This window comes from Hemicordylus capensis, chromosome 16, assembly GCF_027244095.1.
Source record: "Hemicordylus capensis ecotype Gifberg chromosome 16, rHemCap1.1.pri, whole genome shotgun sequence".
NCBI classification, from domain to species: Eukaryota; Metazoa; Chordata; class Lepidosauria; order Squamata; family Cordylidae; genus Hemicordylus; species Hemicordylus capensis.
Window position 1 is genome coordinate 1,535,796 of NC_069672.1, and position 15,037 is coordinate 1,550,832.

The 15,037-nt window shown below is 57.1% G+C and overlaps 1 protein-coding gene across 5 annotated transcripts in view; it reads left to right on the forward strand.

The window, feature by feature from the left end:
• Positions 1-7,357, forward strand: part of PLEKHG5 (pleckstrin homology and RhoGEF domain containing G5) — a 108,511-nt gene extending 101,154 nt beyond the window's left edge. For all 5 annotated transcript variants that reach the window (XM_053281169.1, XM_053281170.1, XM_053281171.1 and 2 more), the window contains 2 exons: positions 1,046-1,948; positions 4,772-7,357. In XM_053281169.1, the coding sequence (XP_053137144.1) occupies positions 1,046-1,948; positions 4,772-4,781 (913 nt within the window). In that variant the 3' untranslated portion in view covers positions 4,782-7,357. The remainder of the gene's footprint in view (positions 1-1,045; positions 1,949-4,771) is intronic.
• The last annotated feature ends 7,680 nt before the right edge of the window (positions 7,358-15,037 follow it).

Genomic DNA, 15,037 nt, shown 5'->3' on the forward strand with positions numbered 1-15,037 from the left:
CTGGAGAGTAACAGGAGAGCAGGTCAGAGGTTGTTCCAGGAAAGGTATGCCCCTTGCTGGCTACTGAAGGTGGTGACGCGTGGCTGTGAGGTGGATGGGCATTGCCCGGTTCCTCAGGCTCTGGCACCAGGGGCTTCGGCTGCTTCTTCCGGCTCCTCAAGTGCCTCTTCGGGGTCAGAGAACGGCGGCTCAGCAGGACCCCCCAGGCTGTGGAGGGGGTGCTGGGACTCCAGTCCTCTGGTGTGGGCAGTTCCAGCAGAGTCTGTGTCCCGGGGGCCTCCCACCTCATTTTCCGATCCGGGGGGGGGGAGCGTCCTGATTCCAGGGTGGGAGGGAGCTCCTAAAGTCCCCGTCACAAACCATCCCAATGAGACCGAAAAATGGGAGACGACAAAAAGGCTGTTGATGAGCTGAAAAGCGGGGAAAGGACCCATCTAAGAAATGGAAGGGAGCAAAGGGCAATTACAGAGGAGTGTTCCAGATGTGTAGGGACAGTAGGGAGACATGCAAGGCCCCACCCCCTTTTCCACCAATGCCAGGTGGGACAAAAAGGGTCCTGAAAGTTCATAAGAAGAGCCCCCCCCCACCCCGCTGGATCGGGCCCAAGGTCCAGCACCCTGTTTCTCACAGTGCCCCACCAGATGCCTCTGGGAAGCCCACCGCCAAGAGAGATGAAGGCCTGCCCTCTCTCCTGCCACTGCCCCCCTGCAAAGAGACCTAGCCGAGCAGATCTCCCCATCCAGTCGGGAGGGCGGTCCATCTTGCCGAGGCCATCACAGGCAGGGCCCTGCTCTTGGGGGACGGCATCTTGGCTCCCCTGCATGGCCGTCCTCAGGGCAGGGCCTCCGTCGGGGATCGGAGTGCAGGGGGCAGCCTAAGGCATCCTGCCTCCAGGTCACAGGCAGTGGGGCAGTGAAGTCCGGACCCCTCTGCCTTCCCCTCGGAAGTGGGCCCTGCTGGGTTCAGAGAAGGGTGGAGAGAGCGGCAGGGCGGGAGGTGAGAGCCTGGACTGGCAGCCAGTGAAGCCCCTCCTCTTGCTTTCCAGCCTCTCTGACGGCTCCACCGAGACCATCTCCGTGGTGGTGGTCGATGCCAGCGAGGGGCCCCCTTCGCCGGACTTGGAGGCCGGCCCGTTCAGCTCCCAGTCGGACGAGGCCTCCGTCAGCAGCACCACCACGGCCTCCTCCACGCCCCCCACCCTGGAGCTGGGCGAGGCCCTCCCTGCCAGCGCCAGCCACTGCCTGAAGCCAGATGCCGCCGCCGCCGCCTGCCGGTCCGCCTCCATCGACAGCGCCTACGGGACCCTTTCGCCCACCTCCATCCAGGAGTTTGCAGAGCAGCAGCACCGGCAGCAGCAGCAGGCGGCGGCGGCGGAGGAGGAGGAGGCCGCGGAAGGGCAGGACTGTGCAGCTTCCCCCTGCCAGCGGGCCGGCTCCCCGAAGCTGCGCAGACAGACGCCCGTCCAGCTGCTCCCCGCCAAGACCAAGGTGCTGAAATCCAAATCGGAGGCCAACCTCTTGCAGCTCCTGCCCGCCTCCCTGGAGCTGCAGCTGAGCCAGAGCCGGAGCCTCTCGGAACTCTGCCCGGCCGTCTTCCTCTTTGGCTCACCGAGGACTAGCGGCTCCCGAAGCCGGCGGGCCGGCAAGGCGGGCGGCCCCGGCCCCTCCAGCAGCAGCAGCAACAACAGCAGCACCTCGGAGCTGTCGGAGGGCGAGGAGCCGTCTCTGCCCGCCGGGGTCCGCGTCTCCCCGGGGCTGGCCGCCCCCTCGGAAGGGCCGCAGCCCCCGTGCCGGCTGACCGGCGGGCACCGCGGAGCAGCAGCAGCAGCCCTGCCCTCTGCCCACCGGACCCTCTCCGACCCCCAGGCAATCCAGCACCGCAAGCTGACGCTGGCCCAGCTTTACCGCATCCGCACGACGCTGCTCCTCAACTCCACGCTGACTGCCTCGTGAGTGCTGCCGGGAGGGAGGGGGGGGGCGCTGCGGGCGGAGGGGCCCTTCGGGGATTTGGAGCCTGGACCTAAAGGCCTTTGGAGCCACCCCCCACCCCCACAATGTTAAGCATCACCCCCTATGCACACAGACACACACTCACCGCGAAACACACCGTTTTTTCGACACGTGGGTCCTGGAGGGCACCAACAGCCACTGAACTCACCAGAATGCACGCATATAAGACAGGCATATTCATGCCAAGATGCCTTAGCAGAAACATTTCAACGCGCAACATCACATCCCCCCCCCATCCCCCATATTTCTTTCCCCACTCCCCACTCTGTTTCTAAAGCACCCGGCACGGGTCACAATCGCACTCGGCTGGCTGGTGCAGTGCGGGCCAGCAGCGACCCGAGACAGACTAAAGAGGATGGGGGGGCCCCCAGGTGTTGTGGAGGCCCTGGATTTCGGCCCCGACGTCCAGGGCTAAGAGCATCACTGGCTGGGGGAGAAACAGGGATGGGGCCCGGAAATCCAGGGGCGTGTGGACGTCGCAAAGGGACGGAGGAGATGGCTCCTGGTTCCTAAGGTGTCCGCGGTCAAAAACAGGGCTGCACATCTTGGACCCTCCAGCTGTTGTTGGACTACAACGGCCATCACCCCCTGACACAGTGGCCAGCAGTCGGGGAGGATGGGACCCGTAGTCCAGCATCTTCAGAAGGGCCAAAGTTGTGCAGCCCCGGTCCAGAAAGGGCAGGGGGTTTCCCAACCGAGGGTTTCCAAATGCTGTCGGACTACAAGTCCCATGATCCCTAGCCGCAGGGGCCATTGATGGCTGCCTAGGGCCAGTTGCTCTCCCCTGCTAAACAGAGGGGAGAGACATCCCTTTGAAATGTGCCTGCTGGCCCAGTTAGCCAGGGACCAGGCATTTGGGGAGCGTTGGTGTGACGCTACCCTTTGCTTGAGCTCTGCCCCGTCTCTGTGGATCTCACGAGGCGGGAACAGCCACGGCTTCCTCTCGTCTGCCACACAAGCCCTCTTCTTTGGAAGCGCCCTCCTGCTTCCACTCGCCGCTTGCAGAATGCCTGTGCCCGATGCTTGCAGGCTGGCGGCGTCCTCTCCTGTGTCTTCAGACCCGGTGGCGGCAGCTTCCCCCTTCGCGCTGCTGAAGGAATTGGCGGGAGAGCTGGGATGAGAAGGGAGTCCCCACACTGTGCTCTCTCTTCTCTCTGACAGCAAGGAGAGACTGCAAGGGGACCAGTGGGGCAGGCTTCTGCTGTTGCCCCGGGGGAAGAGAAGCAGGCGCATTATTGGGGGGCAATTCAGGGGCAATAGCCCAGCTGCTCTGAACAGGACACAGGTTACGCAGCTGAGCCTGTAAAGGAGAAACTTTAAATCGACACGGGGAGAGGCCTTTGTGGATGGCCATGCCACTGGGGGTTGCTGGAGAGTGTAGTGCCACGTGTGGAACCTCTGTCTTGATTGCACCTTCCCGTTAATTGCTGGGAAGTCACTCCTCAGCAGCACGGGAGGCGGGCGCTTCCTCACAAGCTCTGATCCCGGCACTCAGGGCGAATTCCAGGCACAAGCAATGCATCCTGGGATGCCAACATAGGATGAGGATAAAAAGCAGCCAGGGCAGCTGGGCTGGAGTCAGAGGAGAGCAGGCAGGGCTAGAGGGAGCAAGCATGACGTGTCCCCTTTGCTAAGCAGGGTCCTCCCTGGTTTGCATCTGAATGGGAGACTACATGTGTGAGCACTGTGAGATATTAGGGGATGGGGCCGCTCCGGGAAGAGCCCCTGCCGGCTTGCCTGCAGAAGGTTCCACGTTCCCTCCCTGGCAGCATCTCCAAGAGAGGGCTGAGAGATCGAGATTCCTGCCTGCAACCTGGGAGAAGCCGCTGCCAGACTGTGTAGACCAGGCCTGCTCGTCTTAGGCCCCCAGCTGTTTTTTGAACTACAACTCCCATGATCCCCAGCCACAGTGGCAAATAGCCAGGGATTATGGGAGTTGTAGGCCAACATCTACAGGAGGGCCGAAGTTGAGCAGCCTCGGTGTAGACAATACTGAGCTAGATGGACCACTGGTCTGACTCGGTAGATGGCAGCGTCCTTTTATTTATTTATTTATTTACATTTTCTATCCCGCTCGTCCTCCAAGGAGCCCAGAGCGGCGTACTACATACTTAAGTTTCTCTTTCACAACAACCCTGTGAAGTAGGTTAGGCCGAGAGAGAAGTGACTGGCCCCGAGTCGCCCAGCAAGTCTCATGGCTGAAGGGGGATTTGAACTCGGGTCTCCCCGGTCCTAGTCCAGCACTCTAAATACTACACCACGCTGGCTCTATATTCCTACGGTTGTCACATGTCAGCCCATAAATGTCTGACATTGGTGAATTGAGTTACTTTGTACTGACACCTATTGCCTGAGGTTTCCAGCCTAAATATCGGGGCTCCCTTACAAAAGTGAAAAAGAGCAAGCCAGCAAGCAGACGTCAGCGCCTGCGGTGGCGGCCAGCTGACGCGGAAGAAAAAGGGAAAGTTTTGCTTGAAAGCTGCTGGCGCAGGCAGGGCTGGGGGTGGAAAATGAGCTGCGGCTGCCGAGAGCTGGTGGGTCTTTCCCTGAGCAAAGGCATTCCAAGCGTAGACCTTGTCCTGGAAGCTTTGGCACAAGAGCTCCCCTGGGCATATGCAGAGTGACCCTGGGCGGGTGGGGGCAGGGACATGGCTTCCAGGGCAGACTCTGCAGCTTCCCTCTTTTTCGAGACTCTGGCCAAGAGCCGGCTGTGCGGCCAAGTGACGTTTCTGTCTGTCTGTCTGTCTGTCCTTCTGCTGCAGGGAGGTATGAAGTCATCGGGGGAAGGACAGAGCGCAAGAGACACACTGCGTGTTCTGGCACCAGGAGTCCCACGTATCTTTCCATGATGTAGCATCACAAGCCTCAGGCACCGGAGAAACCCGCCTGCCTGCGCCTTGTGCGACGATGCGCCAAGCAGCAGCGCAGGAGCACGGGGGCGGGGCAAGGAGAAGGCCCGCCCTCTGGCAAGCGGTGTCTGCGCCTGCACGGGGACCTGGTGGGCATGCACGTCTCTGTATCTGTGTGTGTGTGTGTGCGTGTGTGTGTGTACAGAGTCTGTGCATATGTGGCAACTGCACACACCACTCCTTGGGCGCCAGGGTGCGAGGAGCAGCATGCTGGCACAGACAGCGAAACGAGCGGTCCGTGACAAGCAAGGCCTCCTGGGTGCTTTCCAGATTACCTGCTCAACAGCGGCAAAATGCTTCGGTTCGGGCGAATCGCATTCAAAACAGCACTCCAAAGCGCCCAGCAGGGGGAGCAGTCTCGCAAAAACGAACAACCCGAAAATACAGCAACCTTTTTACGCTGGACAAACCACGTTCTAGCAATAACTCGCAGCGATTAAATCCGGAACGAGGCATCCGGAATGGGAACGGCACCCTGCTGTCAGCGTAGGGACGGCGGTGTCGCCACACAGGAAGTGCGGCAGCACACTTTGGAGATACGTCGTAAGCCCCGTTGCAGGGTCCAGAAGCCCCCGGCGACCGTGGGGACTCCCCTGGACTCTGTCGGCTGCCCTCCCGCCTGGGCACTTTGTGGAGTTCCATCCCGGTCCTGAGGGGGGCCAGGCGGCTGCGACATGGACCTTTCCAGCGCTCTGCATGGCGGGGTGTTCTCTGGCACGCGGGCCACGTGGCGGCCTTCATGGGACCCCCATCGCAAGACCCCCCCTCCCTCCCTTGCTAGCTAATTGGGGGTGGAATCCGCCAGGCAGTTCTTCTCCTTGGAAAGGGATCGGAGTTGGGCAGGTGCACTCCCGGGCGGCCTCGCCTCACAGCCTGGCTGGGCCGCTTTGCACCGCTAGCAGCATCTGGAGGGAGAGCCGCTGGGCTGCCCCTTTCTGCAGCCGACTCTGCTCCCCCCTTCCGGTGGAGGCTTCTGCAGCCAGGCCAGGGTGTATCGGCTGGGGGTGTCCAGGTGGAGAGGGGCACCCGGCAGCCTTGGCCATCTTGGCTGAGCGCAGGAAGGCAGGCAGAGCCGCCTGCCTGGCCGGCCGTGGGCGGAACGGCCCTCTAGGCGCTGCGTTGGAGGCCCGGGGTCCGTTTGGCTCCCTTCGGAAGGGCTTCCATGCCGTGGCACGCACAGTGTGCACAGTGATGTCTCCATCCCATTTCTAAGGGGTGATGGAGGAGGGAACCGGGATGTTGCGAAGGAGAGGAGACGGGGACGCTCCCCTGGGCGTGTTGGGAAACAGCAGCTCCGGGGGAGGAGGAGGAGGAGGAGGGTGGCCAAGGGGACGGGGATCGGGACACTGGGGTGGGGGGGCAGCAGGGAGATGAAGGGCACTGCCAGGCACCACGCAGTTGGGAAGCCGGAGGTGGAGCCAAGGAGTCCCAGCAGCCGTTTGGAGCAGGAGAGGGGCGGGGCAATCCCAGGGGCCACTTCTTGCCATCGTGGCAAATGTGGGCTCAGGGCCCCACCTGGCTCCAGGCAGGGAACAGGAGGGTGGGGCCGCTGCCCTCCTCTCTATCCTGTGCTCCGGAAACGCTGCATCACAATTGCCCTTCTCGCCCCTATGCTGGGCAAAGGGAGGACCCCCCCCACTTTCAATCCCCTTCAGCCTTGTGGTCGTCAGAAGCTGGCAGATTATAACCCCCACCCCTTGTGGAACTCCCCGACACAAGATGGAGACCTTGCAGACTTTGATGGCTTTAAAGGGGGATTAGACACATTCATGGGGGAGGAGAGGCCTGTTGGCGGTTACTAGACTTGGAGGCTACAGGGCACCTCCGTGTCCAGAGGCCATTGTGCTGGGCAGGACCCAGAGGGCAGGGCTCTGGCCTTCATGCCCGGATGGTGGCCTCCCCAGAAGGATCTGGTTGACCGCAGCAGGAGGCGGGCTGGGCTGGGCTGGGCTGCTTGTCCTCTCTCTAGGGGGGAAACCAGGCTCTTCCTGGGTTTTTCCACCCCCTGGGAGGAAGATCCGCAGGAATCATTACTGAGTTCACTGGCATTGGGGGCTGTCCGGTGGAGAGGGATGCAAGCGGAGGGGGGAGGGAGGGAGGGGGCAACTCTCCAGCCTCCCCCTCCTCAATTCTGCCCTCCTGTGAAAGGTGAGCCAGCTGGTGTGAGCGTGTGCACGTTGAAAGTTGCATATTTATTAAGTGTAATTCTCTCCCCTCCTTCCTCTTCCGCGTATTCTTCTCTGAGTGGGGAGGTGGGGCGTGTTCATCACCCCCATCCCTTTTATACATACATAGAGTATTGATGTTGGTGCCCCCTCAACCCACCTGGTATGGGGGGGTGGATTTGTCGGTTTCCCCAGCCCCCATCTAATGCTAATTTCCTTGCTCTGTGCTGTTGGCATAACAGACAAACCATTAAAGAGAGACCAGATCTCCCAAGCTCTGCTTCCTGTGTTCCTTTCGAAGGAGTGGGGCGGAGGGGCTTTGCGGGGTGGGGGGTGGGGAGCGTGATTTGGGGGAGAGAAACTTGCAGCTTGGATGGGTCATGTGGTGGTCCTCTTTCTGTAGGCTTGGTTCTTCACACAGTTAATTTACGGAACTCATGGCTACAAGATGTCACGAAAGGTGGGTTAGATAAATTCCTGGAGGAGAATTAGCCATGGTGCCCAACGGAACTCCAAGGAACCCCGTGTGCATGGGCTTCCCAGAGGCCTTTAGCTGGCCACATAAGGACCAAGGAAGCTGCCTTCTACTGAGTCAGACCACTGGCCCATCTAGCTCAGGATTGTCTACAGCACAACTTGGGCCCTCCTGCATATGTTGGACTACAACTCCCATCATCCCTGACTAGGGGCCACTATGTCCGGTGATGATGGGAGATGTCGTCCAAAAACAGCTGGAGAACCCGAAGTTGTGCAGCCCTGGTCTTCACAGACTGGCAGCGGCTCTCCGTGGTTCCAGGCAGGAGTCTCTCCCAGCCCTACTTGGAGATGCTGCCAGGGATGCCGGATGCTGGTCTAGCTGGATCCGACCCATCAGGGCTAGCATTCGGAGAAACGGAACCCGCAAGGGATGAGACCCGGGGAGGGATGCACCTTGAAGAGCTGCCTGGGGGGAAGAAACCTCCACCAGGTGAGGCTCCGCCCGGTCACTGCCACACCTGTTCCCTTTTAGGCAGCTCTGAACAGCACAGGGAAGAAGGGTGTCCACCCCTGCACAGAGACGCCCCCCCCACCTGCCCAAGCCATGCAGCTGTTGAAAGGCACAGGGAGCCTGTCCCCCGAACAGCTGCCCAGTCGGATCCTGAACTACAGGACAGCCCAGCATCCGTGTGCCGCATGGGCACTTGCGGAGGCCACAGCCAGACTCCGACCGGCTCTACCTTTGGAAGTGGCTCAGCAAGGGAAAGGCTGCCCAAGGCATCTTCTTTCCTCCGCGGCTGCCACACAGTGATGGGGAAATGCTGGCGGCTGCTGCTGCTGCTGCTCTGCGGTTGGTCCGAGGCCTCTGGGACTGGAGCGAGCGTCGGGTCTCTCTGGCCTGGGGTTTCCGCAGCGAGGCCTCCTGCGATCTCCTCTTCACGAGAGGCTCAAGAGCTCACCTCTGCGCCTGCCGGAGATTCGAGGCCTCCTTGTGTGCTGACCAAGACGCACGCACGCTGGGCTCCTTGGAAACCTTGCCCGCTGCCACCACCGCCGCGTTTTCCTTGCGATACCTGGCCGGCCGGCCGGCTGCTTGCCGAGTGGCTGCTTTGGTCGCATCTGCTTCCACTGGCCAGCTTGCATCCAAGCACCTTGCAGGGAAGTGTTCCGAGTTCGCAGCATGAACGCCGCCTGCAGCAGAATGGTTTCCCTTCCAGTTCCCCCCAGGCCCCACGAGAGAGGGGTGAGGCGGCCCCCACGTGTCAGGGCGCCTCCAGGCAGAGTCCCGCCTGGCTGGGGCGGGGGCTGCACACAGGCCTGCCCCCCCTCCCCGCCCGACTTCATTGTGGCCGCCCTGCTCCCACCGGCAGCCCAGGGGGTCCCTCCCCTCCCCCCCCCTCCCCGCCGCCACCCGGCACCTTTGTGTTCTGAAAAGCACGTCCCCTCCCACTGCGGTTTGGCCTCCGGGCCTCGTCAGGGTGGAGGCAAAGCCTCCCGTGCTCGCGGCTCAGTTGGCGGAGATGGTGTGAGCCGCGTGCGCCGAGCCGGGTGCCTTCCCCAGGGCTGGGTCTCTGCCCGGCGGGCTGTTCCGTGACGTGCCCGCCCGCTCTGTGGTGGATGGGGCCCCGCGAGCGCTGGCTTCCTCCTCTGGGGCCCTCCGCCAGGCACGCACGCCGTCTCCAGCCAGGGGGCTCCAGCAATGAGGTGCGGGCGCTGGGCCTCTGCTGTGGTGAGTACCAACCCGGACTTTTTTTACGGCAGGCCGGGGAGCAGAAGGCGGCTGGTCGGAAGTGGTGCGGTGCAAGAGCCGGCTTTGTGGCTGCTCGGAGGAAGGTGTCGAGACGAGGCATTGCCCTGCGCTACCTTGACTGCTGCTGGAGGGTTGCCAAGCGTCCGGGGTGGCGGGGGGGGGGGGGGAGAGGCAACCTGGTCTGCTCCTGTGCCATTAACTGCCAACTGATCTACAGAAATCGAGCGCTTTGCAGCACAAAGATCACTGCCGCCACCGGCTGTGGCCTGCAGATCATGTGGCTGTTGGAGGCAGGGGAGCTCGCGGAAAAGTTGGCAATCCTCGTCACTCGGAGGCCTAGTGTCACTGTGTGTGTGTGTGGGGGGGGTGGGGTGGGGAAGAGAAACCTCCAAGGGCAATAGCAGACCAGACTTGGGGTTTCCTCCAACGATGAGCATGAAATGGATCTGGCAGCTTGTCATGGCCCACAGCTCTCTGGTCAGCTGCATCCCACCACTTGATACAACAGAGGTCCATATACCGCGTTTCAACCAAAGTCCCCAAAGTGGTCTACATAGATATAAACAAATAGATGCAATGGCCCCCTGTCCCCAAAGGGCTCACCATCTCAGAAAGAAACACAAGACAGACCCCAGCGACAGCCCCTGGAGGGATGCTGTGCTGGGGATGGAGAGGGCCAGTTGCTCTCCTCCTGCTAAATATAAGAGAATCATCACTTTAAAAATAGGTGCCTCTTTGCTCAGCTAGCAGGGGGACATCTTGATGTCCCCCTGCTGGGCCAATAGGTACTTGCTTCTGTCTGTGGGAGACAGAGTAGGGTTGTCATTGTTTATAGGGCTCGTCTGCTTCTAGTGTTTCAGCACCGCACATCCTAACACAGAGTTGCCATAACATGGGAAGAGAGCTGGTCTTGTAGTAGTAGGCATGACTTGTCCCCTTAAGCTAAGCAGGATCCGCCCTGGTTGCATATGAAAGGGAGACTAGAAGTGTGAGCACTGCAAGATATTCCCCCCTCAGAGGATGGAGCCGCTCTGGGAAGAGCATCTAGGTTCCAAGTTCCCTCCCTGGCTGCATCTCCAACGAGATAGGGCTGAGAGAGATTCCTGCCTGCAACCTGGGAGAAGCCACTGCCAGTCTGTGACGACAAGACTGAGCTAGATGGACCAAGGGTCTGACTCAGTGTATGGCAGCTTCCTATGTTCCTATGAACAGGGAAGGTTGATCTTGTGAGAGGCACAGGCTGGGCCAGGGGGTTGTGGCTGGAGTGAGGGGATGAACATAGTCGTGAACCAGCCTTGGGAAGTGTTGCATTAGTCCTTAGGGTTAACTGAACCGGGTGTTTCCGTGGCTCTCAAGCAAAAGAGCCCAAGACAGACACACTTGCAATGCGCCTTGTCTAGCTGATGGCGGCTCTCTCTCTCTCTCTCTCTCTCTCTCTCTTTCTATTGGACAGGCTTTAAAGGGCTTGAACCAGAGGTTCTCAATGGTGGGTCTCCAGGATTACCCAAAAATTCACAGTGTGGGTTTGGGGGCTGAAATACAACGACAAAGAAAGCTGATGACAGAATCAATGTAGCCATCAGCTATTTTGGTGTTGGCCCTGACTTCTCTGAATGAGTGAAATCAGTACAGAATGTATAAAACACCATTGCAGGTTACGAGGTCAGAGGCTGTGGCTGGATGCCATTGCATGTCAGCTGCCCAAGACTGGCTATAAAGACCAGACTAGGAAAATGCCCATCAGTCTGAGGGTGTTTAGCGGATGGAGGGTTTTAATGGCACAAGGGTGCTGGGCAGAGGGGAAGTGCAGGGTGTGGGTGTGTGTGATTGGACACCTCTTGCCTGCCAGACACAGGCAACTGGTGGCAGACCTTTCATGTGGCAAGGTGAGCGAGTTGTCTCAGGCGACAAGCAGGGACAACAGGAGGATAGCAAGATCCCTCGTGCCTCTGCCCTCTTCAGGACTGATCCTTGCCAGGAGCGCCTTTCTTTATGCTATTTTAAAGAGCCATTTTACGTATTTATGTCAATGTAAACTGCTTTGGGAGCCTTTGTTGGAAAGCAATATATAAATATCCGTCGAATTCACACAAGGAGAGAAGAGGAGGAGAACCTGGCAACCTTCCCACTTTCAAAGCTTGCACGGCTATTTTGGAAAGGGGGCTGACCCCCACCAGGGGCATCATGGGGCAAGGCTTCAGATGCCACAATACCCTGGGCATCCTCTGGCAACCATTCACTTATATGGCAAAACTTTAACAGGCATCCCCATGAACACAGGAACATGGGACTTATACTGAGTCCGACCCTTGGTCCATCTAGCTCAGTATTGTCTACCCAGACTGGCAGCGGCTTCTCCAAGGCTGCAGGCAGGAGTCTCTCTCAGCCCGATCTTGGAGATGCTGCCAGGGAGGGAATTTGGAACCTTCTGATGCTCTTCCCAGAACGGCCCCCTCCCCTAAGGGGAACATCTTGCAGTGCTCAAACACGGAGTCTCCCACTGAAATGCAAATGGTGTGATGGACCATGAGCAACTGGCACGATGATGCAGACACAGGGCTGAAACCAGGCGTGATCAGATGCCGGCTGCTGGTTTTGAAGACATCATTGTGCCTCGTTTGGAAAATGTTTGACGTCAAAAGTGATCAGAGGAGGATTGGGAGGGAAGGGGGAGAGATTCATGTCGGCTCCGGTGATGCAGCGTCCTCCTTGCTTTTGCTTCAAGGAGGATGAGGAGGAGTTTACAAGAAGAGGGCCAGGTTGAGTCACAGCCAGGACTTACCTTAAGCTCTGGGTTTTTCCAGGCTGGCCTGTTGAATATTGAGAGAGAGAGAGAAAGAGAGAGATTTGGAGCAGAAGAGAGGAAACACCCACACAGGCCTACTGATTGGGGTAGGGGTGGGGAGATAGTACTCTAAGCAGGATCTATGGGGCGGGTGGGGGGAGCTTCAGTGGTCTTTGCCTTCCAGGAGAAGCACAAGTAATAACAGGGTTTATTTGCATAGTGGAGATCTGGGGTGATAGTCTGTTGGTGTGGGAGACAAGCCCTCAGTAACTCTGGAGAGGAAGTGCCTGTGTGGTTTGTTTTGTTATAATTAAGGCTGTCATCTGAGTAGAGAAAGTTGGTTGATTTTATGACTTTTAGTCAATGAATCCATCAATTAAACTCCCATATATTTTGCATGTGGTTAAAAGCCGTCATTCTGAAGCAAGAAACACCCTTCCTTTGGGATGATGCCCCTGTGTGTTGTAAGGAACACCATAGGAGGAGAGGCATTCCTCCCTGTGCAACAGGAGAGGCATTCCCTCCTGTCTCACTTCATGTGTGCCCTAATGAACATAGGAGAGGCATTCCTTCCTTTGCAAGAGGAGAGGAATTCTCTCCCATGTGTGCCCTAATGAACACCATAGCAGGAGAGGCAAACCTTCTGTGTGAGAGAATTATAATGCCTGTTGCCTGCAGTTTTTATAGGTACTTGCATTAATAATAAATAAATGACAAAAAGTTTATTTATTAGCTGCCCCCTAACAGTTGTTCTCTGGATGGCTTCCAAACGAAAACAACCATTGACTAAAAACGTACAGTTGAAAGCAAATTAAACAGCTACGAAACAATCCAAAAACATTTTTTAAAGTTTTTTCAAACGCCTAGGTGAACAGAAAGTCCTCTTCAACTGGTATCAGGGGTTCCAACTTCCGACCCGGTGGTGTGCCAGATTTTGCTGAACTACAACCCCCATCACCCCCAGCCACAATAGATTGTAGCTGGGAATGATGGGAGTTGTAGTTCAGTAATATCTGAAGTGCCACCGGTTGGGGATGCGGCAGCCCTTCGGGAGCCCGTCTCCCAGAGGCTTGCCACGACAGCCAGTATCCCGCGTGGAGTCTGATCAGCGCAGAATAGAGGGGCGCCATTACTGCTCGCGGTCTGGAGCCGGTGCTTCTCTTCATGCAGACAGTACTGAGCTAGATGGACCAATGGTTTGACTCCGTATATGGCAGCTTCCTATACCCTTATGTTCCATTCAACTGGAGCAAATTGGATGAGATGTTAAATGCATCACAGTCTAGCTGCAAGCTTCTTTGTACTTTAATACAGCAGCCACACAAGGACCTGATTTGGAGCAGGACTGCGGGGTAGAAATACGGGGTGCTTAACCCATGCCGCCCCCCTGCTGAAAAACTCCCCTGCAAAACTGCTGTGAGCCCTCAACGATACCATTGTAGCAAATGGCCTCTTGGGGGGTACCACAGCAGCGTCCGGAGAGGGCTATTTGGCAGGAAAATTGTGTAGAGCTATTGGGTAAATACACCCTTCCTCGAAACCATGGTCTCAGTCAAGCTTGGCCCTCTGTGTAGCTGCAAAATGAAAATTAAAAATGCCCACAGTTACTGTATTTGTCTGTATCTAAGACTACGTTTCCCGCCACGTTCTTTGATGTTAGAAATGCAGGGGTGGGGGTCATCTTAAATTTAGGATAAAGAGTATATTTAACGCATATTTTAAAGGGGGGGGCATCTTCAATTCAGGGCCGTCTTCTGTTTGGGCAAATATGTGTAAAGGATGAGACATTTAACACCATCTCTGGTTTGGTTTCCAGCTGATTAGTAATGTGGGTTTTTGGGCAAGTAATGAGTTGGTTACATTTGCATAAGTTTGCATGTTATGAAAATTAAGTAGAACAAAGGTCTGTGATGATAGGGCACGGGTTTTTTGGCCCGACGTGAGGGAACTGGGGAAATACCACCTTCACCACGGGGCTTGCTAGGTGATGTTTCCAGATATGCTTCCATGAAAAAGAATCTTCTCTCTAGAAATGACTGGCCCAGATGATGCACATGGTTACTTCTCCAGGAGGCTTTTCACACAGGGCTTTTATTGCAACTCCACTCCTGATTGGAGTGTCCACATATTCACTGGATTTACCCCGACCTCCCTATGAGCTATCAGGGACCAGGACAGGCAGGGTTTTGATTTTCCCCGAAGGGAGGCTGCGAATTCTGGCTTAGCCCAAAATATGTCCAGTTTTTTAAAATCCTCTTGTTTCAGAGGCTTTTGGAAAATAACCCCAGGCTTGTGTTATGCCCCACAGTTTCCTCTGTTATGTTCGGGGTGGTCATGTCAGTAAATCGGGATTTTACAAAACTCAGTGAAAGGGAGTTTGACATCTGTTTGGGGGCATGGTTTGCTCTGAGCGATTTGCAATTGCAAGTGCTGTGTGTGTGTGTGTGTGTGTGTGTGTGTGTGTGTGTTGTAGATTGGTGATACTCTGTTGAGGGAGAGGGAGGGAGAAATTCCTGAGTTAAACACAAACACAGACTGCAAAATGTGTGTCTTGCTATGTTTTACTTAGGCTTTAGATATGCAGAATGGATGTAACCTGAGCTCTTTGTCGTCTAGGCTGATTCCAGTACGTGTGTGTGTGTGTAACATTATGTGATGAAGGCAGTCACTCACAAAGGCAAGGGTTAAGCATCCTGCTGTTTGATCCAGCTGTTTGACAACTGATTCTTGCTCTTATTTTAAAAAGAAGCTCTCTCACACCTCTTCCTCTGTGATGGAGGGAAAACCCGGACCAGGTAGATGTGTACGCACAGGGAAAAGGTCTGCCAGGGAGTGGGTGGAGGGGCCGACAGCTATGTGTGTAAACATCTTGTGAATCTGCTGCGAAGCTGATTTGCTCTTCAGATACCCCCAGGCATCAAGCCAAGTGTGGAAAACCTCCT